At 37.5% G+C, this 26277-nt stretch overlaps 1 protein-coding gene across 12 annotated transcripts in view; it reads right to left on the bottom strand.

The window, feature by feature from the left end:
* Nucleotides 1–26277, bottom strand: part of PARD3 (par-3 family cell polarity regulator) — a 445998-nt gene that overhangs the window by 230658 nt on the left and 189063 nt on the right. For 9 of the 12 annotated variants that reach the window (XM_080583461.1, XM_080583469.1, XM_080583467.1 and 6 more), the window contains one exon: nucleotides 23365–23496. The exons of the other annotated variants lie outside the window; for them this stretch is intronic. In XM_080583461.1, coding sequence (XP_080439587.1) covers nucleotides 23365–23496 — 132 coding nt within the window. The remainder of the gene's footprint in view (nucleotides 1–23364; nucleotides 23497–26277) is intronic. 12 annotated transcript variants of the gene reach the window in all.

The following is a 26277-nucleotide window of genomic DNA, read 5'->3' as shown; positions in this document are numbered from 1 at the left end:
CATATCTGTGGAATAAAAGTTTCACAGACGAAAGTCTATATTCTTTGTTTGTTTTAAATAGGGCTTATCTACAGACTATTTCCATGTTTGAATCTCTGAAATTTTATACTCTTTCTATATGATTCATAGACTGACACAGAGACCACCAAGATCAGTGTAAAACAAATACTAAATACTAGGGTTCATATTAAAGACAGATTCAAAGTCATACTTTGATGTCGAAGTCATAGGAAATATTTTTAATTGAAATAGTTATCACCATTATTTGAAACAAGGCCACAATTATAGGTCAGCATGTAATCAAATTCCCCTGGAAAGTTTAGCCGAAAGGCCAGGCCTGATTGTGTACAGGCTCTTTTATCACCTACCTTGAATAACACAAGGATTGCCTCATGTACAGAGACATCCCCACATGGTGAGCCAACATGAATGTGGCACTTGTCATGCAACAAATCCTCTTTTGATTGATGGCATCCCATACCATTTATTTTATCTTTCCTCATGCTAATACATACATATGTACCTATGAACCTGCATATGTATCTATGTACCACCACCACCTCCGATTAACTTATATAATACCTACATATACAGAAAAAAATCACCCCTGCATTGGCAGAAGGTACTTCATTTGAACTATTTCATGACGGGAGTGATTTTTTACGGCACAATGTACTGTTTTCTTTAGGAACTTGAGTTCTTCTTACTCCACAATTCCATGTTATAGAGATCTGGGATTTCATGACCAGCAAACAACAAAAACATTCATTTTATATGGAGAACTTGACATTTCTAGGAAGGAGAAAAAAAACACTACAATATACCTCTAACATGGAGAGTTACTATGGCATCCAGGAAACAAACATACGTATTTGTTGGCTTCTAAATATGCATACAGATTTAGAAGGCCACAACAACAATGACAGTATTTTGTTCTTGAAGAAGAAATAAGGTACTCTGCACAGGTACAACAACAGTGTGTTTGTTTTTTCTATTGAGTACTCTGAAGTAGGTCAGGTTAGGCACGTCCATTAGTTCTCCTAAAAATAGATCCACACTGAGTTCACCTGCTTGTAACTAATGTAGAACAACAGAATTTTAAATACTTTTTCCTTTAATCTGACAAATTAGCTTATTCTGTATGTATATAATTTTAAAAAAAAAAAAGTCATTAAATCCTGCGTGATTTTTAAAAGCCAAAGAAATGACAATGAATACATGAAACTGGGACACAGTTTTTTCCCCTGCAGAAAACCAAATGTCCATGCCTCCACCTATAAGTTTAGAGATCTGAAAGATTTCTGCAGAGATGTATTATAGATGAGTCACATAGTTTCCCCTTGATATTGAGACAAAGGAAAGGAGAAAATTCTGCATAAATCACTTCACATTTTCCCTGTAATGTTCCTGAATATATTACTATTCACCTCACCTTTTCAAAGACCATGATTTTCATCCTTCTGAGGATTTTTTTTTTTTTTTAAGACACAAAAAGCATTTCTTATTTAGCAACTTGAATTTGTCATTAGGCAATTTTCAAACAGGTCTCATAGCTCTTTTATCCTTATACATTTCTTTTTTTCTTTTTTTAATCTGAAATAGTCCCTTGTTGCTTGATTTGCAGATCTGTATCAGCATGCAAGGATTTCACTAGCTTCAGCTAAGTACAGAACAGTTCGATCCCCTTGAGTACTGAACGTAGAGTCAATTTAGAGGCAAACTAAAAGAGTAGCACTCTGTTCTCTGTCACAGAAAACATCATTTTACTCACATGGGCATTTTAATAACAAAATTCGATTCTGGATATTTTTCTCAGCATGCCACAAGACTGTTAAGAGATGACATCAGACTGTTTATTAAAGATTTTGCTTTTTAAAAAGGCTATTAAAATACAATAAATGTTTACCAAGACGATAAAAATCCTGACATCAGTGGGAGTTTAAAGTTGGCATGTATTCTTAACTTTGAATTTCATCTAATTTAGGAAACCTAACATTCAAAGTTTTTGCTTTTGTGTTACTAAAAATCACCCAGTTAACTTAGCCCAAAGAGTTGGAAAAACATAATTATACGATTTTATCATTTTGCTTAAAGGAAAGTACATGGTTTTCCTCTCATTTATAGGGATTTATCGTTAGTTCTAGTTTGCTAGGATTTGGTAACAAATAGTCTTGATTCTTGACTTTTTTTTAAGTCAAATGTAAATTGTCATTGCTGCAATGAAACAATACCCATGCATCTGTTTTAAAGGTCTTCTGTGTTACACATCGCACAGATGGACAAACGCATGAGCTACGGGGTAACCATCTCGCACAGCTTAAAGCTAATTCTTCCCATTTCATCTTCTTCTCCACTAAAGGAAGAAAAAACAGGCATGGCCCCAGAGGCTGGCACAGCTCCTTATGGGCAAGCCTGTGGGGCGCATGGCCCTGCAGCCCAAGAGAGCCAATGCACCAACCACTACAGCAGCGTGGGGCACCCAGCCTCGCCGCAGAAGCACAGGGCATGCAAGCCTGCTCTCCCGGTCTCAGCTGCTGTGAAACATTTTAGTCGTGAGATTTTACCATTTGCAGTTTCATCTTGTACTTCTCTTTTCCAGAACAGCAGCGTAGCATGCCACTTTTTGCATTCCACCTCATCCTTCACCTAGAAACTCCACTAAAATTGTTTCAGTTGGGCTTCTGTGTTACACTGAAGCTTTTTTTTTTTGGTCTTTTGCACTACGTGGATTTTACCTAAGGCACCAAACAAATTCACTATTTTAATAATGGAAAATACTATAGCATTTTTCACTTTCTTTGCTCAATTTGTTTTGCTGAAGTCAACATGAAAAACAATTTCAAACTTCTCAGTAAATGCTTCATTTACGAATGCTCCATTTCAAGTGCCTACAGGGTTACAATCTGGTCTATGACAATTTTATTAATTTTTTAATCAAAAGCATTAAATCAAAACTAAAATAAATAGTACTCAGTACTTCTGTAGTGCCTTCCAGCACAGTATGGCAAAAGCGCTTTGTGGACAATAATGACTTTAGCTTCATTGCACCCTCAGGATGCAAATTAAAAGTTATTCTCAATTTTTTTCTTCATTTGAGGAAACTGAGGCACAGAAGATTCCTTTCTATCTTTTTCAGGCTCATCTCCAGCGTTAGATGCTTTCAGTTTGAGGTCATCTCTTTGAGATAGCCAGAGCCTTATTTTCAGAAAAATACAAAATATTCACCAGTACTACTGGAGTCAACCAAAAAGGACAGAAGCTGAAATGGCACTTTGAAAGTAAAATAGCCCCAGGGAAATTTCTGAAAACAACAAGAAACATCTAGATTCTTCATGTCAGACAATGAAGTCATTGACTGGTCAGGTTAGCACACAGCTTTCACAACGGAGGCTGGTGACTGGATAAATAGATATTGGGAAAAGCACAAGCTCTCTCTGAGCAATGGGGTCCCAATATGAGCCCAGCATGCAAATCGCTCTCTGTCACGCAAAGCTCTTACACAACACGTGATGAAGATGGAGATGCAATATTTCCAGGCAATTGTATTTCCATTGTGTTGTTCATAATAACATCTCAGCCTCCTGATGCTTTGTTAAGCTGTGAGGTCAGTGCAAACCACAGGCACTGCTGAAAGAGGCAGACTCATTTCTTCCCCTCCCCAGCTGGTCATCCTCATCCCTGGATCCCTCTGTCCACCTTCTCCTTTCTGCTTATTCAAGCATTTGTGTCACTAGACAAAAGGTCTAAATTAAAATTAATGTTTAATAAAAACAGTTTTAATTGGTTACGTTTCCCCGGCTGATCCAGTTCAGTCTAATTAACAGTCTCATAAAAGCTTACAAAGACACAAGGGAGGAAGCAAAGCACGGCCAAGACTGCTTCTCTTGTCAACAGGGACTTAAAACATCTCTAGCAGTGTGGCCTCAGACCTTTGTTTGGAGGCATACCGTTCATCCGCAGTTTAGCATACAGCTCAAAGTACCCTCCCACATCCAGTAACTTGCACTGCTCTGTGCCAAATCTCATCCCTCTCCCTCTGCCTCCTCCTAAATCCTACTCATTTGCAACTAATCTAAATAATTGTGTCCCTTTTACTGAAGTTGCCATCTCAGCACTTACCCTCTTCAAAACAAGCATGCTTTCCAGGAATAAATCCCTCTTGCCCTTGTATACTGCTGACCTATTTTCCATAATGTGTTTTCCTCTTTCGCAGTTTCTAATTTACAGCAGAATTTCATTTGTCACCACAGAAATATTTATCTAAACAACTTCACACAGATTACTCAGATTCCACCATCTTCCTTAGACAACATCAAATTAAGACAGAGACACCACAAGGCTTTTGAGTGCCATCTCCTGAGTTCCTTAAAAAACTAGAGATGCATAAACAGAAAGGCGGGGGGGGGAGCAACACATTTTGTGGTTGAATCTCTTTTCATCCCAAAAAGCAGAGGCAAAAGCATGTTAAAAGTCATATACATCTTACAGAGCCATGTGCCAAAGTGCCTCTCTTCATCAGAAAGTCATAGGACTTTATATTCATCTATCTACATAAACACTCTTTTAAAGGTTAACAATAGCATTTGGGGGAACTAGATTAATAAGAAATCAGAACTACTTGTGTCAATTAGGATTTAAAGGGGATTGGCATTGTTAAACCTCACATCTAAACACTTTAATTTTGAGGTATGGTTTCCTTAGGTGCCACTTAATCAGTTATAAACAAGGTAATGCCAAGTTGTAGGTTTCCAAATGTATAGGAACTTGCTATCCAGTGAAGCACATTCAAAGCCCAGATAAAGTAGTCAATGAAGCCAGGCCTGTCTAAGGTCTTCCTGAAGTAATATGTTTTGTGTTTTCTTTGGTTTACCTCTTCATATCAATTTTGTGTAACTGGGGGGAAAAAAAAAAAAAAAGAAAAAGAACAAAAAAAAAAAAAGGAAAAACCAAGCACACAAGAGAATAAGGGAAAGCTTGAAGAAACTTGAAGAAGCAGCAAATTCAAGGGTTTCAGAAAGAAGCAACTTTAGAAATCAAACTGCACTGAGCTCTTCTACTCCATCTCTAGGCAGGATCTTTGAGCACTTCCACTTCCCATTTTCACAAGACGCATCCATTTTCAGCCTAGCTAGCTGAACAACACTAGTAACTTGTTACGGCTACCGTTTTGGCTATTTCAGAAGACAGTGAAAGAGCTCCAAGAGCTAACGCAAGCAATTTGCCAACAAGCTCCTGCCTTGTCCTTGGAAAGTTAGGTTTGATGTCATTAGGACTGGAGGGCATTTTGTACTTCCTCAAATGGCAGAGAATTTAAGCAAGGACAATGCTGGCCCTACCAATACACCTTAATAGCTGGGAAGGAGAAAATTATCTAGTTTGTCATCATATGAATCAACTCTTAAAGAGACTAGACAGTGAACCTTTGAAGAAAGATGCAAGGGTCACTATACCTTATAATTAAGAATGGATTCAGTATAAAGGTAAGACCAGTTTAAAATAAATAAATAAAGAGGAATATTCTGTGACAAAGGCTGTGGTTTCTCACTGATATTAGCAAAGCTCGTGGTGTTCGCACAGAACTACATGACTTGAAGACAACAAGAAAATACGGGAAGAAACATACACGAGTTCAAAACTGAATTTTCATACACTGTAATCAGCAGGTTCCCTAGTATTTTTTCAGTGCCTCAACACATAAGCATAGTTTAATACTCAACTATGTAAAAGCTCAGAACAGTTCTCTAATAATATTAATAATAACCTTTTTGCAATTTGATTTAATTAAAAAAAAAAAACTCAATAAATATCTTGTACACATGGATTCTAGGCAATGCAGGCAACAAGAATCCATAAAATTAATGAAATGCACTTGTCTTTCTCTCCCTACATATAACCAGGTTGAAGGCAATAATGAACAGAGAAAAAGAAAATGAGAAAGAGACTGTATGCACACAGAAACAAAATAACATCAGAATAATCTTTAAAATAGAAAAGTTAATGCTTTCCTAAGGAATCAACAATAAGATAATATTATCTAAAGAATTAATAATCTGGAAAAGCAAGTTAAAAATAAAGTGACAAAATTTGCTAGTGAAATAAAACAGGTTTAAAACAACCTTTTAAAACACAATCAATGAGCTTTGTAAGACTTTTGATGTATATATTTCACACTGGTGGACTGAGAAGCCTGGTGACTGAGGAAATCGAAACTTGAATAAATGTAAGATAATGCATACTGAGAAATATAATCTGATCTAATTCTCAAAGGGAAGAATCTCAGAAAAAGTAGCACCAACTCTAAAAAAAACAACAGCAAATGTCACCACAAATTAAAGAATTAGCACACGATAATAGCGTGGTGGATTTAATATACCTGAATTTTACTGCAGCATTAATATTTTTGCAGCACATTTAGCTCTAAAAGTAATTTAAAATGGCAATTCCCAGTCTTCTACCCTCTTGGGGTAGTATGGATGAATATTAATGTAATATGTACTTATTTACTCCGTAAATGAATAAAATGCAAAAGAAGTGGGCATCTGTATAAGATATTAATAAAGAAAATGATGTGAGAATGCCAAAGTTGCAGTGGGAACAACACGTTACTGAAAAGATGTCAATATTCTTCCATCTTTCTTAGTAAATTTACAACAATTCTTGAGAAAGCAGATAAAGAGTACAACAAGGATGTCATGTATCCGCAGGTACCCCTGTGAGACAGCAGCGGATCACTCTACAGCCTTCCTACCTGATGTGTGGAAAACTACTTTATTTTACCTGTTCTAAACTAATTCCTGATCCGGCCAAGCCATATTTAGCAGACACCATGACATGTCCAAAGTAGAGTAGGATAACTCTGATGTATGTTTCTTTGGACATGTTTAGAAATTATTTCTCTTCATGGTGGAAAAGCAGTGTAAATAGGAAGGATTCAGAAATAGGGTACATCACAACAGAGGACAAAGTGTGCAACCTATGTATGTGCAGGACATCAGAGGTATCTACACCCATCCACATTTATATTGGGACAACAAGCACGCCAAACTGAAAGCATACTTCAGCTGACTTGTGGCAATGGTTAAGGAGCACCTCTTTATGAGAAAAATCTGTATCTTCCCACTCATCACACACTGCTATATACATCGAATGTAGCAGGGCACTCATGGATGCATAAAAACCAGCATTGTAGTGGTGCATACGCAAAGCAAACACATCTCAGCACTGGGAAGTTGGAAGCTCTTTGTGAAGTCAATCCAGGTCATCTAAATAGTATTTGAGTACCAGGCACTTTTCTATCAAAATGAAGTAGTCAAAAAGCCAGTTTAGAAACGTGCTTTTCCCCATATGAAAGCCCTGAAAAGCACGAGAACCGAGCAGTTACATTCTGACGAAGGGGAAGGAGAAGATTAACTATAATTGCTTGATAGGTAAAGCAAGAAGATCAGAGCAGAACTTCAACATGGTATAAATCCATAGAGCTGGGAGAAAGTAGGTGAAATGAGGCTAAACATCACAAGAAAATCCTCAGTGGGGTGATTGTGATGGTGAAAGTCCCCGAAGGAAGAGGCAGAATCCCCACTGCTCAACACAAGTAAAAGCAGCGCAGACAAAGAACTACAAGACAGGTTGCAGGGAATAACTCGATGCATAGTACGAGGATGGTTCAGATGACCTAATAATATAACAGGATTTAAAATGACTTGGTAATTCTATTATCATTAACCACATTCACAGCAGCACAAGCTGGAGCAGTGTTGCCATGGAAATCAATCCTTACGCGTCACTGCAGAAAATGACTGCAATGCAAGGGGCTGGGAACAAACTGAATGAGCGCCTCCTGTCCTCGAGGAGTTCAGTGTCCGCGGCAGCTGGGTCACAGTCTAACGTCAAAGTTTACACCCAGCTTCTCACGAGCCTTTTTAAATATATAGTAAAGCACAGCTGAGTGCATTTATGGGTTGCACTTAGACAAACTCAGTTGAGACTCAAGGTAGGAGCAGCGCACTGGTTGGGAGAGGATGTCGCTGGAAACTGATGGACTGCTCTCCAGCACTTCAAGTGCCCTTCTCTTCACATTGCTTGAGTTCTCTCAGCCCAAAGTAAACTAACGCTACCGAAAGGACAAGGCACACACAGTCTAATGACACGCTCCTACAACTCCATCTTGCCAGAAAACAAGACCAGCTTGTATTCCACAGAGAAGGCAAGGAATAAAAGAAAGGAGAGGTGATTATTTCAGCCACCGTTTTCTAAGTACCCCTATGGACAACAAACTGTAGTAGTGAAAGAATCCTCTTTTATTCTCGACTTTTATTCTCGACTGAAAACTTCTCCATTTTTTTTCTCTCGAAAATTCCCAACTTTTCAAGATTAAAGCCACAGGGAAACAAAGCTCAGCAGTCTCTTGATCACATATTATCATCTCTAAATCAGTTCCATTCATGCATGGACATCATTACAGTGTTGTAACGCAGTGCACATCTCAGCGTGATGGGAAATGAGTACTGGTTTCCTCAGTCAGTTTTCCCCATTACTTACAGTAACAGTAGAAGAACATTTGCCAGGAAATCAGGAAGCTAAGCATGGCAGTAATAAAATCCTTAGAGCAAGGGAAAATTTTGGAACTCAGTTTTAAGAATGGAGTTTAAATCGTTCCTGGTACCCTTAAATAGGGTCTGCTTGGATGTTTATTAATAACACTGGAAAAATCTCCAAGGTTGTGGGGTTTATTTTCCTTTTTTTTTTTTTTTTTTAGTGACAACTGAGAACTTCAAATAAGGATCTAATACTCCTCTTCCTCCAAAACAAAATACTTTCAGCAAAACACAACATGAATTGAGTGAGAATGAAAGCTCAAAAAACACTATGCTCTCCCGGTTCCATAACACAGGAAAAAGTGGTTACGGCACATAGGAATATCTACCAGCATATCCAAATAGAAAAGAAGATGACCGGTTCTGCTCCTCAGAATTTCACAGCCCTGTTTCCTTTGAAAAATGCTTTATCAGGGGAAGAAAGTATTTCTTTTGGTCTTTTAATAGTCTACATCATTGCTAAGAAAAATAAATCAAGGCAGACCACACAGTACAAAAAGCATATTACAGATTGTTTGAGCCACATACTTATAAAGGAACATGTTTTTACCTTCTAATGCTAATATTTTCATGTAACTCATTATTTTGTGCAGCACTACACAACTTATTAATTAGAAACCAGAAAAAATAAAAATAAAAAAGGAAGCAGGTCCATATTCTGGTTTGAAAATCAACTATGAGCAAGTAAGTACATCAGGAGGTAAAAATAAACTTTTAAATACTCAGTTACAAAAATATTCAAAAAAGGCTAAAAATCCATCTGCTTCTTTCTTAAAAAGCCATTAAATTTGACCTCAAAGAATGTATTATATTTCAAGTGAGAAGCAAAGTACACGTCGGAGAAAAGATAAGAACAGCAAAGCTTTCAATATTCACAAATAAATACAGAAGCAAAATATTTGATAGATGTGCTATACAGTTACCCTAGTATATTAAAAATTGTTTACATAATGTAACTTTTTTTTGTAAACTTGTCAGGGATAAGCATATAAAATGACTCAAGTTCTATCAGTACATTCTTGAGATGCTAGAACATGCCTGAATTCATGAGACATTTATCAACTGATGAAGATACACCCGTTTGATTGAAAACAGTCTGTAAAACACTGTATGTGTATTTTGTTTCTATTATAATATATTTCATTAGTATTTTTCTTGGAATTTAAACAAAAACGTTCCTGCTTGTGTGAGTTTCAAGTCATTAGCGCCAAAACTTCAGCCAATGTTTCATGAGAAAATTACTGAATTATGTCTGTTTATGATTATAACACAGATTTCTCAAGAAAATTATTCCCTCCTGAGCATTAAAAACTAAACGAGTATGAAAGACTAGAATGTGTTTAATGTGACCAAGGTAGCTTTTCCCGCCAAAATGCTTCAATCTAATCCAAGGTAATGTTTGAAAACTTAAAGTGTAATAAAAGTTATTTCACTTCCAAAAATGACGTGCATTTACTAGAAAAGACTCGATAAAAAGCTATCGTTAAAAAAAACTCCAAATCGTGAAGGCCAAGAATTTTACAGTGCAACTGCTGTAAATAATTTCTATTTTTTTAACGCAAGTTCATGGATGAGTCAAAAAGAGCATGTGTGAGAAAGAGAAAGAAATCCCACTGCAACTGAGAAATTAAACTGAAAAATTAAATCAAGGAGCCAAAAAACAGACACACAGATGGTAAAAACTGGCAAAAATAAAAAGTAAAAATCGTGCTTTTAAGTACCAACAGATGCAGTGACTTTAAAATATTACTCCTTGAGGATACACAAAGACAATAATCCCAGACTGTGATTTCTGGGCCAGTCTACTGCTGCACTAGATCCACAAAATACACCGTATTGTACAGAGAAAAAATTACGTGTCAGACGTGGCGATAACGGCACTGCCAGTCTACTAAAATATAAGAGAAAAAAATTAAGCTATCCAACACTGTGAAGTTAATGTCTTCAGAAAAAAAAAAAAATAAAGAAAATTTAAAAAAATAACTGTTTAAATGAGATAAGGGAGGTGACTTACAGAATCCATTTGCAGATTTATAATACTACAGGACTAAGCATGAATTGGTTATCTGAGCACTTTTGAAATATTCTTTTCTGAAACTATTCTGGCTGCACACTCCAGATGGAAGCGAGCCTGCGCTTCCGAGGTTCGGCATTGTTCAACTTCGCCACGTTAAAAGCTTTGCTGGTTTCCAATCTTACTTCGGGTCTCCTGACTTCAGTCACCACAACCACATACAAGCCGTCATGGTTCAGGCTACCAGTACTAACACAGGGAAAGAGAAATAATCCAAAATTTGAAATTTGAGAAACTGCTCTGTGCTTTAAGTTCAGCTTTTCCTGAAAAAAAATATTCTTAAAATCATAACTTGAGGTAAATAATTACAATTACTACTTTTAAAAAACGTTACTAAAGACTAGTATTCCAAATTGTTAAGTGAATTAAATTGGTACTGCTACCTTATTTAACAAACCTAGCACCTTACACTATCACAATGATTTCAGGCCAGCTGTAGGTATATACCCATAGAGCCTACAGCTTTTGGGGGCTAAAGCAAAGTAAAAGTCAAAGAAAAAATATTAATACTTTACTGCCTCTTTTAGTATGCAAACAAGTTTACAAGGGGCACTTTCTCCTCTGAAACTCTAGGAGGATATACTGTACAGGGCAAACATAATGTGAAGAAAGTGACTGGAAAAGCACTTATCTAAAGTCAGCTCTATAACTGATGTACGGATACATTTAAACATATAGACACACACATTTATACACGTATGTGATGTCAGTGAGAGCACTTTAAAACGCTGCCCGTGGAAGTGGGCAGCCAGGAACAGTTCGGTACTTCCAGCGCACTGACAGGCGGGGCTGCTCTGGGCGTGCAATGCGCACTAGCCTGCTCAGGAATGATGGTGTAAGATGTTGCCTTTGCACACAGCCTGGTTTTAGCGACCTTCAAATCACCAGCGAAATCCATCAGTTCTGATGAGAGGATGAGTTAAAACAGGCTTCACAAAGAGAGAGCTATTTATATTGATGGAGCGTAACTACAAGGACGAAATACTGATGGGCTTACTTTCTGAACTCTGCGCTTTGTTGTTATAATTATTGCCTGGGAAATCAAGATAAATAAAAATGGCTTGATGGAATACTCAGTCTAAGTTTCAATAATTTTAAATAGAGATGCTCACAGATATGACTGCTTCCTTTTGGGGCATTTAATTTAGTCTGTGCTCTGGATAAATGGGTTGAAATTATAAGCAATCATGAATTCTTGAACATTACGAAAGTAAAGATTTTTGAAGACAAATGAGGGTGTCCACGAGGAAGAGGAAATTAAGCTTTGATATAAAGTGACTGAACACTGGCTCCCTGCCAAGCACCCTGAAGAAATATTGGTAGGACCAGAGAGGTTTTATTCATAGTCAATACCTCACTCCACAGGTGTTTATTCCACAGCGTGTAAGAATGTTTGCAACATACAGCCTGAAGAATATACTTTTTTTTTCCTTTTGCAAATAGTTGCACATATGTATGCTGGCCTCAATATTAACTGTGAAAATAAACAATGCTTTAAGTGGCAAATGTGCTAAAATAACGCAAATAGCCAACTGATTTTGCTCATATTTAAAAATAGCCATCTCTGGGTTGAAATATATATATATATATATATAGCATAAAAAAATCAACCCAAATGAAGTTAAAGTAATCACATGCAGCTGGGATGAAAGTGAGTGATACCTTAATATGGAATGCTTAAAATATAACATACAAGAGATCGGAACTTAAAAGGAACATTTATTTCAAAACCAAAATCTTTACAGCAGTCTATTACAGGAAATCTTTAGTTCATTAATATTTGTAGTGCCACTAGCATCATATGTTTCCAATCGATTGCTTCCTCATGGAAACACTAGTTGTGCTGAATTTATTTTAATTCTGTATACTCTGAATATGGAGCTTCTCTCAACGAGAGTTACAAATCAGTTTTCCTTCTTTGGGACTGAGCAAAAACCCTTACCAGTGCCACAAGGCAGCTGACAGTTAGTTGCTGGGTCTTATGAAAACAATTTTATTTATTAAATCAGATCAAATAAAAAGAGAAGATTAAAAGAAAGGAACATCATTGCTTCTCCTGGTTTGCATGTGACACATACAAAAGTAAATAACTGTTTAGTACATCCTGATTTCCTACCCAACCTAATTCCTGTTCTCTCTCCTCGTCCCCTCCCCAGCACTGGACACTATCTAGATGGGCCATGTCAGATGCAACTCCAAGCAGTTTCAAGATAAATTCAGGATGGACTTATTTTCAGACCAGTCAATGAGAGAATTGGCAAGGCTGGTCTATTATCTTCTTTCCTCTTCCCCTTATACCAATTAAATAAATTAAAATCTTATGGTATATCCCATCAGCTAGGTCACATTACGTAATTCCATTCACTGAGTTGCTGCACTCACTAAATCTTGTTGTGTTATTTCATGAAGAATCACGACATTTCTCAAAGTAACCTATAAATTACATTAACCACTTAATACAGCTAAAGAGGACAACATTAAATAACGAAACACTCATACTTAAGCAATAAAATCAAGATTAAATTTGAAACCACAAATAAAACAAAAACACAGACAAATTGCTCCATGTAATTCAATTATTAACTCCAAGCTATACAGTCCCATCATCCACCTTTACAGCAAAGTGCAACTATGTCATTAAAATCAGTTGCCCACGCAAGGTTTTTAAAAAATAACTGTTATTTACATCAATGGAAAATGAATTAATTATCACTTCCACAATCATCAGGTCAAATTTGGCCCTCTTCTGAAAGCATCTTCCTATAATTAATAATTCATAGAAGGAAAAATAATCATCCTGCTATAATTGAATAAATTAGTTAAAATTTCCCATTCGTATAAAATCTGTCATCTTCCCTTGCCCAAAATAAGCACTCTTATTTTATTTCTGTTCTGTTTGGAATTAACTGGCTTTTGTGACTCCAAAGGATTTACTTAAATCTCTCCTAATAACTACAGTGAGAAGCAACAAGTCCCAATTCCTCGTTCCTGTCTGGGTAACTCTTTGTGTTATACTGCAGAAAATACTACAGTTTCCACTACAAACTTGTAATATAAATATTTCTTGAAAATAAGTTAACATTTGCCATTTAGAAGAAAAATTGTACGTGGAAGAAAATTAGACTATTAAAAAATAATAATAAAAAAGAGCACTTATTTTTCCATTTCAAGGCAAGCAAGTTCTAAAATGAAAATGAAATTAACTGAAAATTAAGTTAACTTGAAGCTTTAGCTAAGGCCAGGCTGACTTCTAATGCAGAGTTATAAAAGTTTGGCTTGGCAGCAAAATCAAGCAAATTCTCAGTCCTGGATTTTCTTATGATTTGAAATGAACAGAGGGAAAAAAAAAACTGCATTTGAGACAACTTTTCAATTTTAAATGGTGTCTTTCTGATAGAACATGAAGAAAGACAACATCAAGACACCTGAAAATAAAACAGAAACGGGATTTGGAGAGCTGGGGTTTTGAGATGGCATCACTTCTTTCCTAGGAAGAAAGGAAGAAGCTTTCCAGTAGAAATATGCATTGCAAATCACAACGCAGAAATGCAGGAGGAAGAAATCGAAACAAGAAAATGAGAACATAGAATAGAAGTGTGGTTTTTTTTCTTTCCATTAAAAATATCAATATCATGTACTACCAGTACCATCTTCTGAAACAGAAATGCAGAATCTCTTTTTAAGCAGCAATGATACAACTAATCACTTACACATTTACACTTTGGTTAAGAGGCCGGAATGCAGCAGAATGTGAATTTTAAATTAAGAAGCTTCACCAAGGGCGAGGGAGAATCCTCTATAGACACAATTAACAAAATTGGTTTAACACACTTAAAACTTTTAACCTCCTGGTCTTTGAAGCAGACAGTGGAACTGCATCTATTTCAGGTTTGCACTTCAATAGTTTTGTCCAAAAAGGCAGGAAAACAGCATTGTGTGGTTACCCTAAAAATGCCCATGAGGTGCGCCAACCTCAAGCACTGCCCTGAAAAGTTCTAGTGCTATAAACTAATGAAATAAATTATCTTAATTTGGTGAGATCTATTTTCATTAGCTGTATTACCCACCAAGGGAATGAGGACAAATTTTAATTTCATTAATGTACTTCACTCCTGCCTTACTTTAGCAGGCTGTATTGCTCGCTCTTGCATCACGGAGGCCACCGTGCCGCTCCCTGGGCTCTCTTCCATGCATGCTGGGCTGTGCTGAGCCAAGCCGAGCTGAGCCGAGCTGAGCCACCCTGCTTGGCCCTATGGCAAGAGCCTGGGGACCAGCGCCGGAGAGCTGCGGCACCCCCCAGCCATCAGCACCTGCAGCAGTAAGAACTCATCGCGCCTTCCCACCAGGGCTTCTGAGGACACAGCTTGGGAGCAGCAACAGGCACATCATGAAAATACCGAGACCGTTTCTATTATAAACAACTAGTTGGGATACAACATCGTGTACGCCCGTGCTAAGAAAAAAACACACTGGAAGATAAATCTTCTCCACAGCGCGATGAAAGGAAAGGAAAGCAAGTTTTTCAAAGCAGAAAAGGAAGATCTGAAACATCCCTTAGACAAAACACTCTCCCATGCACAGTAAGGGACCTTCAGATGTCCTTATCTGACCTGCTATCACTGACAGGCAGCAGTCAAAAAAGCCAGAGATGGTACTGCTCTGCAACATGTTTAGGAAATGGTAGGAAAAATAACAGCAATAATTTATTTAAAGGTTCTTACAGAATCTCCATGTAATTTAAAAGAGTTATGACATACTTCCCTGGTATCATAGCTTAATTACCATTAACCACCATTATAACATGATTACTTAAATAGTTTGGTCCAAAAAGGGCATGAAACCAGCAGTGTGTGGTTACCAGCAACCCTAAAAATGCCCATGACGTGTGCCAACACTCCTCAGCAAGGCTCTGCAGAACAGAGTAGGTCTTGTTCAGATTTCAGCCCAGTCCATCTGTACATACGTCTATATGTATACACGTCTATATGAGTGACCGTTTAGGATATATATCTGCATATGGTGCATGTCTATTTCTATAAGCATTACAATCCCTGAGGGGTTTTTTTTGTTTGTTTGTTTGTTTGTTTTGGTAAAGTCAACCTTTTTTTTTTTAAATTGTGGACTCCTGACACCTCTCCACATACAGAACTGCGTCCTGCCTCTGCATTCATATCTACACAGCAGCACATAACCAAGCACAGGCTGTAGCCCTGAAACCGTCTCACCTATTTAATACACAGTATGAAATGACAGATTATTTTTGAAGGAGAACAAGATAGATGCCAGCATGAAACACTGTTTATAAAAGCAGCACTACTACAGCTGTCCCCAAGCAATAAAGCTGTTTATTCCAACCTCCTATCTCATATAAACTGAAACCCTCAGCACAGAAAAATAACATTAAAGCTGTTCATAACTCCAAGACAAATATGAAAAAGAAACTCTTTCCAAAATATACAATTCAGGGCATGTCCATAAATGTCCATTTTGCATAAAAATACACAAGCTTTTGAATTCCATGATCATATTTTCTTAAAACTGATACATACTATAGTTTGAACTTTGAAATTTTATCCCTGTATATATTAATGTATTCATTATAAAGATGGGCCTTTCTCTTTAAGGCTTCTTTTTCTGTGGTTATACACACATTTAAAGAATATTAATAAATATGTGTATGAGCATACTCATATCTGAGCTACATGCAGAAGAGATTCTTCTGAATTCGGCATATGTGACAACTATTCCAATGGGAAAAGAATTTGAGTCTACACAAAAGTCAGGCACAAATCAAGTTAGAACCTAAAAAAAATGGCTTTTAGATATGGAAATGAAGTCTAGATTTAGAATTCTGTATCTGAAACCATTTAGGTCCAAAGTCAGACTCAAATCCAGAAAAGGCCTGCAACTCTGATTCTCACTGTAGCAAAAAAAAATAAATAAATAAATAAAAATTAAAAATTCAACCTTATAAAGCAGAAATCACAAATATAAAAATACAAAATTTACATGGCCATCATAAGAGTTTGTTTCTGTGGGACTTGGGCACCTAAACTCCCAGCAGAGCCTCAGCCACTGGAAGTGTCTCAGTGGAGTCCAGCCTGAACTCAGCTCAGTTGCCCTCACGTACACCTTCAGCTGGAGGTGGACCTAGACTCTGCTACTGTACTGTAGGGGGGCCTCAGTATTTATTATGTATGTTCTCACAGTATAAACACCGAAATACAGGCATCTCATTTGGGATCTCACTGCACAGTATTTTTTCTAATGCAGTAGTAGTAGTAGTAGTAATAATAACAACAATATAATAGATATAATGGAGGAGAGCGTTGAAGCAAGTCAAGAGAATAATCATTTAATTGTGATCGTATACGGATTAGTGATACCTAACACCACTACATTCTTCTGGGAAGTTTAATGGTTTTGACTCTATCATATATACAAATCATCCCTAAGGTGTGATTAGTCAAAAAATGTATGTATTTTATTACACCTGCGCGTAGCCATGGCTCCAAGGCATCATGGTGCTCATCTGACAGCCACACAGGGCATTTCGTTAGCCCAGAGCCAGATGCAGCTGCTGCCCCTGCTGAGACAGAAGTGGACATTTTTGTTCCTGAGCTAAAGGAGTTAACATTGTGCAAATATACACAAATAAAGGCAGCAGGTGATACCTATTTACCTGCAGCAGCAGCTAACAGAAAATACTCCAGATCAAGCTTTTGGCCTTCTACATGATGTACAATTGCCGTAGCACCTGGGGATGTTGACCACCATAAAATAATGTTGACCATTCCATCAGGTGGAAGCCGTCAGGATCACATGGACAAGAACTACCCTCAAGTAGTAAAAAAGCTGAGTGGGTGCAAGGGGGTACAGGACTGGGGAGACTGAACATTTGTAGGGGCACCTTGAGGCCTTTTGATCAGCTCTTTGACTAACATAAACCATAAGTGAGTCCCCTACCAATGGTCACTGCTGGCCACTGCTTCTACCTGCCCATGTTTACCCTATGGCCTAATATTTAATATGATAGCACATGCCAAATCCAGCCTTTCTTGTCATTGTCCTACAGCGCTGCCCGGAGAAACACAGCAAACTGCATGATAAAGCTAGGGCCATGTTCACTGCCTGGTAACATTTCTTCATCTCATGATCAGCCTCAGCATGGTTCTGCGTGGTCTCACAGTGCCTGGGCAGCCTCCTGGCTGGCTGTGACAATCCGGTGAAGACCCCCCCAAAAAAAGAGCCAGAGCCCCTGCATTAGGCCTAGAGCTGTGAACATATAGATAGCATACCTGTCTTTGTGACAGAAAGGTGTTCTAAAGAACATAACATTTCCTACCATCTTTGTCTTTTACACTTTATCTGCTGTCATGGTTCTATATTCATTAATGTTATCATGAGAAAAATTATATGTATGTACTCAGGGAGAAAAGCAGTGAGACTCTATTTGACACTGTACAGAATAACAGACAACTGGCTAAGACTGAAGCCTAGATAATTCTTTTTCCAAATCTTTAACTAGCAGAATTCTTTACTAATGACAATATTTTTTCCTGTAGTTTCAATCTGTACACATGAGCAGTTTGAGGCAGGAACAAACTCTGCCCCACAAGCCTCTCCATCTCCTGTTCATGAAACACAGAAATTGCAGACCTTTACGTAGTATAATTACAGAAATAGTAAAACAAACAAACAAACAAAAAAGTAAAAATAGACCTGTTGGACAAGGAGAAACACAAAAGAGGTACACCAGTGAAAATAAAGATGATTATATACATTACCTTTACCCCTGTGAAACATTCAAAGCTAAACAGAACAAATGAGCTACATTTCTACCTTCTATTCTTATATAAAGGCATAAAATAGAATCAGGGGTTTTGTTGTTAAATGAAAAATTTGACAACATAGGTAAACTGGCACATAAGAATCCAAAGGAAATTAATGGTTTAAATTCACCAACCTATCTCTGAAGCTCTGATTTTCTTTTTCAACTGGTAGTGCTGAAATGCACTAATTTATACCATCTGAATGTTTTTAGAGTCTATTCAATCGTAGCAGGCCTTATTGTGCTGAAAATAACAGCTGAAGGCAGGTACTCTATAGCTGGAGATTTAAGACCATATGCTATTTGAACATCTGATCTCATTGTTGAAAAAGGAACCAGAGAGACTGTACAAGATCACTATGGATGGATGTCATAAACAACTTACCAGAAGTGTTCTGCACAGCAAATTTGTGCTCAAGAGGACAGCAACAGCAACCACTTCTCATCCCATTTCAGGATATAATGTAGTTGCTTTCATCTCTGGCTTTTGCTAGGTACTTGGAAGCCACTGGGATTTTAGGAACCAGACCTGTTCTGCTGTAATAACCATGAAATTTTACTTCATCTCCTACCTTGCTTTCATTAGCGGGCAAGTACACACATATACAGATATGTATCAAATACAAATATATATATGCATATATATTTAAATACAGGTTTAATTGAACCAATCTCTTTGTATTTGCAAATCTTATCAACTGCTTCAAAATGAAGCAGGGCAGCTGGAGAAGTTCCCTTTCCTGCTGGTCTCGCACCTTTTCCCAGCGCACAGAACAGCAGGGTGCTCTTAATCCTTCTGCGAAATAGGCTTCTCCAGCAGAGCAAGGAATATACTATTTCAATTCAAGGTTTCTTGATCGCTGCCAGCTTCAATATTCGACTAATGAAACTAAAATGACCACCCAAGAGAAGCGTTCTGTATACTTAAATTTCAAAAATTGGTGAAAATTTAACTCTTTCATATGTTACATTTTCATGTCTCCCTGGTATGAAACAGCATGATTCCAGATTTGATCAGGCCCCTGAGCAAGTCTTGAGGTGAAATGAAGAAAAAAAAGATTTCTCAAATAAAAGTGATATTATCATATAGATGAATTAATTTGGATAGAAGTAAAGTATTTCAAGTAATTTCTCAAAGCCTGGTTGCTGTGGGAGAAAAGAAAGTGCTGTGGAAGGGAAGGTGAAGAAGGGGAAAAAAAATACTTTTTCTTTTCTTAAAAGATTTCAGAATTAGTTTTTTATCACTATCACTTGGCAATCTGTATGACAGAACTAGTGAAATTATTGAGTGAAGCAGTAACAAAAAATACAGGCCTTACTTTTCTAAAAGGTATTCTGAAATGGTATTTGGATTTTTGATTTTATAATGGCAATGTGTTTCTTTGGTACAAACAGTTTCACATAACTGCCTTCATGGCCATGAGAAATACCAAAGCTTTCTGAGAATTACACTGATCAATTTGCCCTGTAGAAAACTGGAGAACTCTGGAACTAAACTGGGAACAAACCTTAGGTAAAAGTAGCTCACCAGCTTATATAACCATAACATCTTAAAGGACGCAGGAGGCAAAATTAATCTTTTCCACTTCTTTGATGTATCATTCTAATTTAGCAGAGCCCTAGTAAAGCTCAATAGGTAGGAGCAAAAGCAATTACTTCAAGGAATTTTAACAGGCTTCATGCATTCTTCCATTTAAGGCACTAAAACCTACACGAGTCTAAAGAAGTATTTCTCTACAACTACTAGAATATAAATCTAACCTGCCTTGATTAGTCCCTGCTACAGCAGCCTATAATGATTTCCTAGAAAGGAGGTATCTTGCATTTTCATCTGCAGGGCAGGCCATGATGTGGCAGGATTATTGGTTGCTCTATGGTTCTGCTTATTGGAAATGAGGCGCTGTCCACAGAAAAACAACCGCACTTGTTTGGCACATCACAATTCCAGCAAACGTTCATGTATGACAGAAGCTGACAGCGATCATCCTGACATTTTTGGTGTGTCGTTTCTCCTTATATTCTAAAGAGGAGGTGAGGCAACTTTGAGAGAAGCGATTCAATCCAAGCCAGGAAAGCCGCCATCCAAGGACAAGCCCCTGGAGTCTGCCAGATGAACGCAGTGTTTCCAACCATCTACTCTGCAGAGCCACAGAGGCAGGTCGGACCAGCACTGTTATCATCCCTCCTATCTGTCATGAGCCCTGCACAACTGGTTTCTTCTTGGCATGGCCTAACACCTCCCACCAGACCTACTGTCTGCTACTTCTTGTGCACGTACTGGCACAGAGCACCCCAGCCGCCTCCAGGGCTGTGCTGAACACACAGGCATCGGTCTGGAAGTCGCTAAATGAATTGACTTTGCCAGATTAGCAAACTACACTGCAGCCTTGTTGGAGTTTCTCATTTTGCACGTCTGCTCTCAGGTTACCCATTTCCACTGACAGTATTTCTACAGTTTTGAATACAGAGCATTACTAAAGGGGAGAAAATAGGATACGAAAAATTATATTGCAAGAAAAATAAATGCTATACACACTATAAGTATGGAACTAGAGTATATAGAATATTTATAACTAGAATATTTATAAATTCAACAATAATTCTGAGTGAATGATATGCTTTAAAGCCAGGGGCAGTAAGATAGGACTGGCCTTTTGTCTCTGGCATAATTATCTCATCTATTTGTAGTTCCTGTAGTTACAAGAACTTGTTACTTGTCTTTTTAAAAGAATGAGAACGTGACTGTGTTCTGAAATTTCTGGTTTGCTTATTACCAAGCTTTCCAGAAAACTCTGCTAAATTAAACAAAAAGCAAACAGAAGTAAAAGGCCTAACCAGTGAAAAACAGAGCCCACAGGACACTGAAAAAGATACTAGAGTTTAAAACCCAAAGACAAAGGGAAGGGGATTTCTCCACTAGGCCCTTCCTTCCCTTCTCTGTAGAGCTGTACTTCAGCCCGTCTTCACCACAGGCCTTCTCCTGTTCATACCCTGTTAGATGGTTTTCAGTCTAATTAATTATCCTGCTGGCATGAAATCGCACAAGCATCTTCCAGGTACAGGCAGATTCATTAACACACTGAAAGAATTAATCCTTTCTCCTTCAAAAAGCAACAAACAAAATGCCAAAAAGTCGCTCATAAGAAATATGAATTTGCAAATTCAGACTTCAACCAGTTAACAAGGGTAATAAATGCAATTTCAGACTACCACTAGTGCCCAATTATTTACCTGATTTGTGAATAAATTGAACTAGTTAAGCTGTTCAGAGACCAAAATCAGCAGAAAACTTAATGCTTCTTTGAACATGGATGCTCATCTATTAAAATATTTATGTACCCAACATTTTACAGGAAGATCACTATTAAGATTCCCAATCCAACCTCTTTTGCTGAGACAACAGTTTCATTAACTGCCACAGTGAAAATCTAATGACGTATGAAGTATGCCTCGAAAACATCAAACAAACAGCACTATCACAGGAGACACCTTCAGATCTGGGCACCAACTTTCCATTGCAATATAGATGGAGACAGTTATGGATGTAGTTTAACTCACCCGTACTACCTGTACTCCTTCTGAGGGGAAAACAGCAATGGAATTGCCAGCACCATTCCTGTCATTAAATGTGCAGAGGAAAAAATACAAGGACCAAGGACAGAGTTTCTTCATGAGCCTTATGAGTTGAAATGAATCTGCAGCTAATTACAAGATACACAAATAGCTAATAGCTCACATTTGTTGGTTTGTGGGGGGTTTGTTTTTTTCTTTGTTTGTTTGTTCATTTTTAAGGTTTTTATACTGTGTGGTATTACTTAAGTAATATTATTTAACTAAGAATAGGGATGAATAAAGAAAGTTTGGAATACCCTAGCATTAAGGCATGCTGAACTTCAACTATTGATATGACTTTAGTAGGTAAGGGAGAGAGCAGTCACGAGATACCAGCCCAGATTTGGATTTTAAAACATTTCCTCTGTTCACACAGCACAGTGTGAGAAACTTGGGCTGTGTCAGGAGGTGAACTTCTCTTTGAAACTCCTCTGTATAAAGCAAATTCTGTTTTTATACCCTAATGCTGTAAAATACAAACCTTGTACATTAATGTCAATGCAAAAACTCAACATTGCATACGGAAGAAAAATAAGAAAACAATCCTATATATGCACTATTCTATATATGGGCTTCCTGTTATATCTCCAGTCTCCACAATAAAGGTGCATTTTCATTGTACATTTCAAGGCACTTCTTGAAAAATCTCAGACACATACAAATACATGAAGTGACTGCTATGTAATATTAATTTCAGACCTTCAACCCTCTATGACTGCCAGATTATTAATATAGGAAAAACAAATTGGAACTAGTGTCTCAAAATATCCCAAGATCAAAAGTGGTAGAAATGTACACTAAATAAATATGATAGCAGTTTCTTCAAATTTATTATTCATATATTTTGCAAGGTTAAGAATAACAAGCATTTAAAACTGCAATGCCTAAACTGACCCACATTGGTCTCCTGTGTAATAACATCATTAACTTTTAACAGCAAAATATTTATAAAAATAATATTCTCTAAATAAATTAACCCTCTTGGTATCATTTGTGAAGAACAGCAGTATTCCACATACAATATAAATGGGTGTATAACTCAAAAATGAAATAATTTGCAGCTGCCCATTTTCAGGCTTAGTGCAGTTTTTTGGAAGCAGAAGCAATCCCATAGCAATTTAGTCAGCGTACTTCTGGAGTTTGAATCTTGCTTAGAGAGCCAATATCACATAAGAATATACTTCTTTGTAATACTTTGGAGTAGCATAACGATTAGATTGATAAAGTAATATATATATATACATATATATTACCTGGTCTTGCCTCTCCAGCCACTTGTCCACCATGGGATGACTGGCACTTAACGATGACCGAGCATTGTCTCTCTGAAACTGGTTAGACCAGCTACTAGTATCTCGTGGTAGGCTTCTGTAGTTTTCATCTTTCTATTTTAAAAGAAACAAAAAAGTGGCTTATAAAAAACAACCAGTCCTTGCACATTATCAATGCAGCTGGTTATTAAAATAACACAAAGGGAACGCGGACAAAGGAGAAAGCAGGTCTGGCTGGTCCCAAGAACCAGCCACACGCACAACTCAACTGCCTGGTGTGTGCACGTGGCCGCTCAGTGGCAAGAGCTCCCCTTCCTTAGCACCCATGAAGTCCAAACACAGCCTTCAGTGGGTTGGTAGCTCCCAAACCCATTTGTACTTCACTACAGCCCTTTTCCAACTTCGAACCCTCAGTGCACGGACTTCCCAGGCAGGTACTCAACAAGGCTCTCAGAGTACCGGGCTCCTTAGTTTCATTCATCCCAAAAGCAAACGCGCCATACATCAGTCCATCAAGTGACAGCTATGGCAATTCGCCATGTACCCACGTCTCTGAATGCAGTCAGTTTTACAGTCAAAGCTGTCTCACTGCTCCAGGTACTGTCCTGTACAACACAATAGCATGGTAGGGAGTTCAAAGGTGGAATTTATTATCCCACACCACAAGGAAAGATTACAACTGATGTTATGCTTTTTTCCCCTTAACATCCCAATATTACCTGTTTACATGTAACATGTTAGGTAAAGAACTCACACTTGAAACTTGTTATCAAGTTGGTTTTTCTCAGTTCAGAGATTTTTTTTCCCCTGTCCCTGTTTGCTTGGTTAGCCTGGGGATGTACAAATACAGTCTTATCTGTAAAACTGCAGCAGGTGGAGACTGTGCGGATGGAAATACATTTATCACACTGTGATAAAAATATTTACAGATTTTTAATTGATAAGTTATAGTTTGCATTTTCTGCTTATCTTTCTCACAAGTACAAATTCTTCAGCCTCTAAATACACTTAGTCCTTACCCAGTCTGATCACCAAAAGCCAATAAAAACAAGTGGCAGATCCTTAGTGTTGGGAGTTACCCTTAGCCCGAAGTCTACAGAACAACTGTTGATTTACACCCATTAGTGCCCTCCAACTGAATGCATATATGGAACTGAAATTCCCCTAGGCTTTTCAAAAACAGGTTGTAAATAAGGATCCTTCATTCAGACGCAGAGTATGTTTTCCAGTCAGTGTATATCTACCTCAATACCAAGTCAGACAATTTAGAGAGTATCTGTTTTTCTTACAGTCATACATAAGCAAACAAAACAGGATTGTAGTTCCATATATTTTGCAATACTACTGCCTCTAGGAATCTTGAAAATCTCTAAAAAATACACCAGTGCACATTCACAATTTTATTATTTCTAGCACACAGCAAAGTTTTGACCCCTTTTTAAATCAATACTTCATTCCATCAGCATAAGTATTTCCTTCCCCTATTTAGTCTATTGATATTTCTTTTGCCTGGCACAGTGTTAGTCCAATACTCTAAAACACAGACTGTAGCATCAATTCCCTTACAACTGACTGTTACAATTTGATTTCTTGTAAATGTACGACATGCTTTGCTAGGAAACTGAACTCTCCATATAACTGTGATACATAGCAGAGTTTTCAAAAGCTTCCTGGGTGAGAGCAGTCTTTTTCTATACATATCGAACTTAATCTTTCTTAATTGATGACAAGTTCTTTTCTTGAAGGAGACATTGTAGCATAAAAGAAATCTTCCATTTCACAACATTAAAGCTTGAATTCAACCAGCACAAGATATCCTTGCAAAAATACGCCTGCACAAGTAACTAACCTAATAAATTTGCATCATAAAATAGTTTAACCTGTAGTTAAACTAATAGTTAACCAAATGAGTAAGAACTTCACATCTTTCAACTACTAAAATGTTCCGGTTTTCCAGTGTGATTAAGCACACATCAGACTAGCCCCTTGCTTACAAAAGTGATAGTGGAAGTCAGTCACCACTTTGTACAACCACAGCAAGAGCCATAAGAGACAGGAAACAGTATGCAGAAATTGATTTTTTCCTACTGCTTCTCTTATTCAATTCTCCTCGTTTGGTGACAACAGTGGCACAGTTCCTATAAGCCAAAACAACAATTTCTCTTGCTCAAAGTGGTGGAAAGGTATAACAACAAAATCAAAACCTGGACAAAGAAATAAAGGATTATTTTATGCACATAAAACCCCATTCAGTTGGTGCATGAGTTATTGTTATCTGACAGTAACTTGTTATCTGACAGACCAGTCTGAATGAATAGAAATTTCTTCCTCCTATGCCTTCTGTATCCCTATACTTTATAGATAATTCTATTTTTATTGATTCATGTTTACAATCTTCAATACAAACTTTTTAAAAAGACTTTTTTCTACACTACACAAAAATCTCTCTCCACAGAGCCCCCATTAGCCATGTACAATCCAAAAGTAATAGAGAAGGGAAAAAAAGAAACAAGTTCATCAAAGGAAGTTGTTCAGGGAAGTGTCCTTCAATCTTTCAAACACTAAGTGTCTCTGATCTGAATTATGCAGGACAACAGCATTGCTTACAGTTTATATTGGAACTTCCTGCTGTGAAATGTCTTTAAATGCCACAGCACACAATACAGGTGAAGTTATCTTTGCTAAGAGTAAAAGAGAGCTAAATTAGGCCTCTGTTTGGCGTGGCTATACTGTGCCAAGAATTCTGCAAGGAGTTTATGCCTAGTAATATCTGTGCTGGCCAGAATAATATATTCCTCCTATCTACCAAACTATTTCTGCTGTAGTCCACTTCCGTAGAAGATCGCCTTTCTCTTGATAAGGCATACACCAGATCACTTTTTACAGAAGGCATTA

The sequence above is a fragment of the Anser brachyrhynchus genome (assembly GCF_964034855.1).
Source record: "Anser brachyrhynchus genome assembly, chromosome: 2".
Classification (NCBI taxonomy): Eukaryota; Metazoa; Chordata; class Aves; order Anseriformes; family Anatidae; genus Anser; species Anser brachyrhynchus.
Note: the sequence above shows the minus strand (reverse complement) of the source record. Positions and strands in the feature narration are given on the sequence as shown.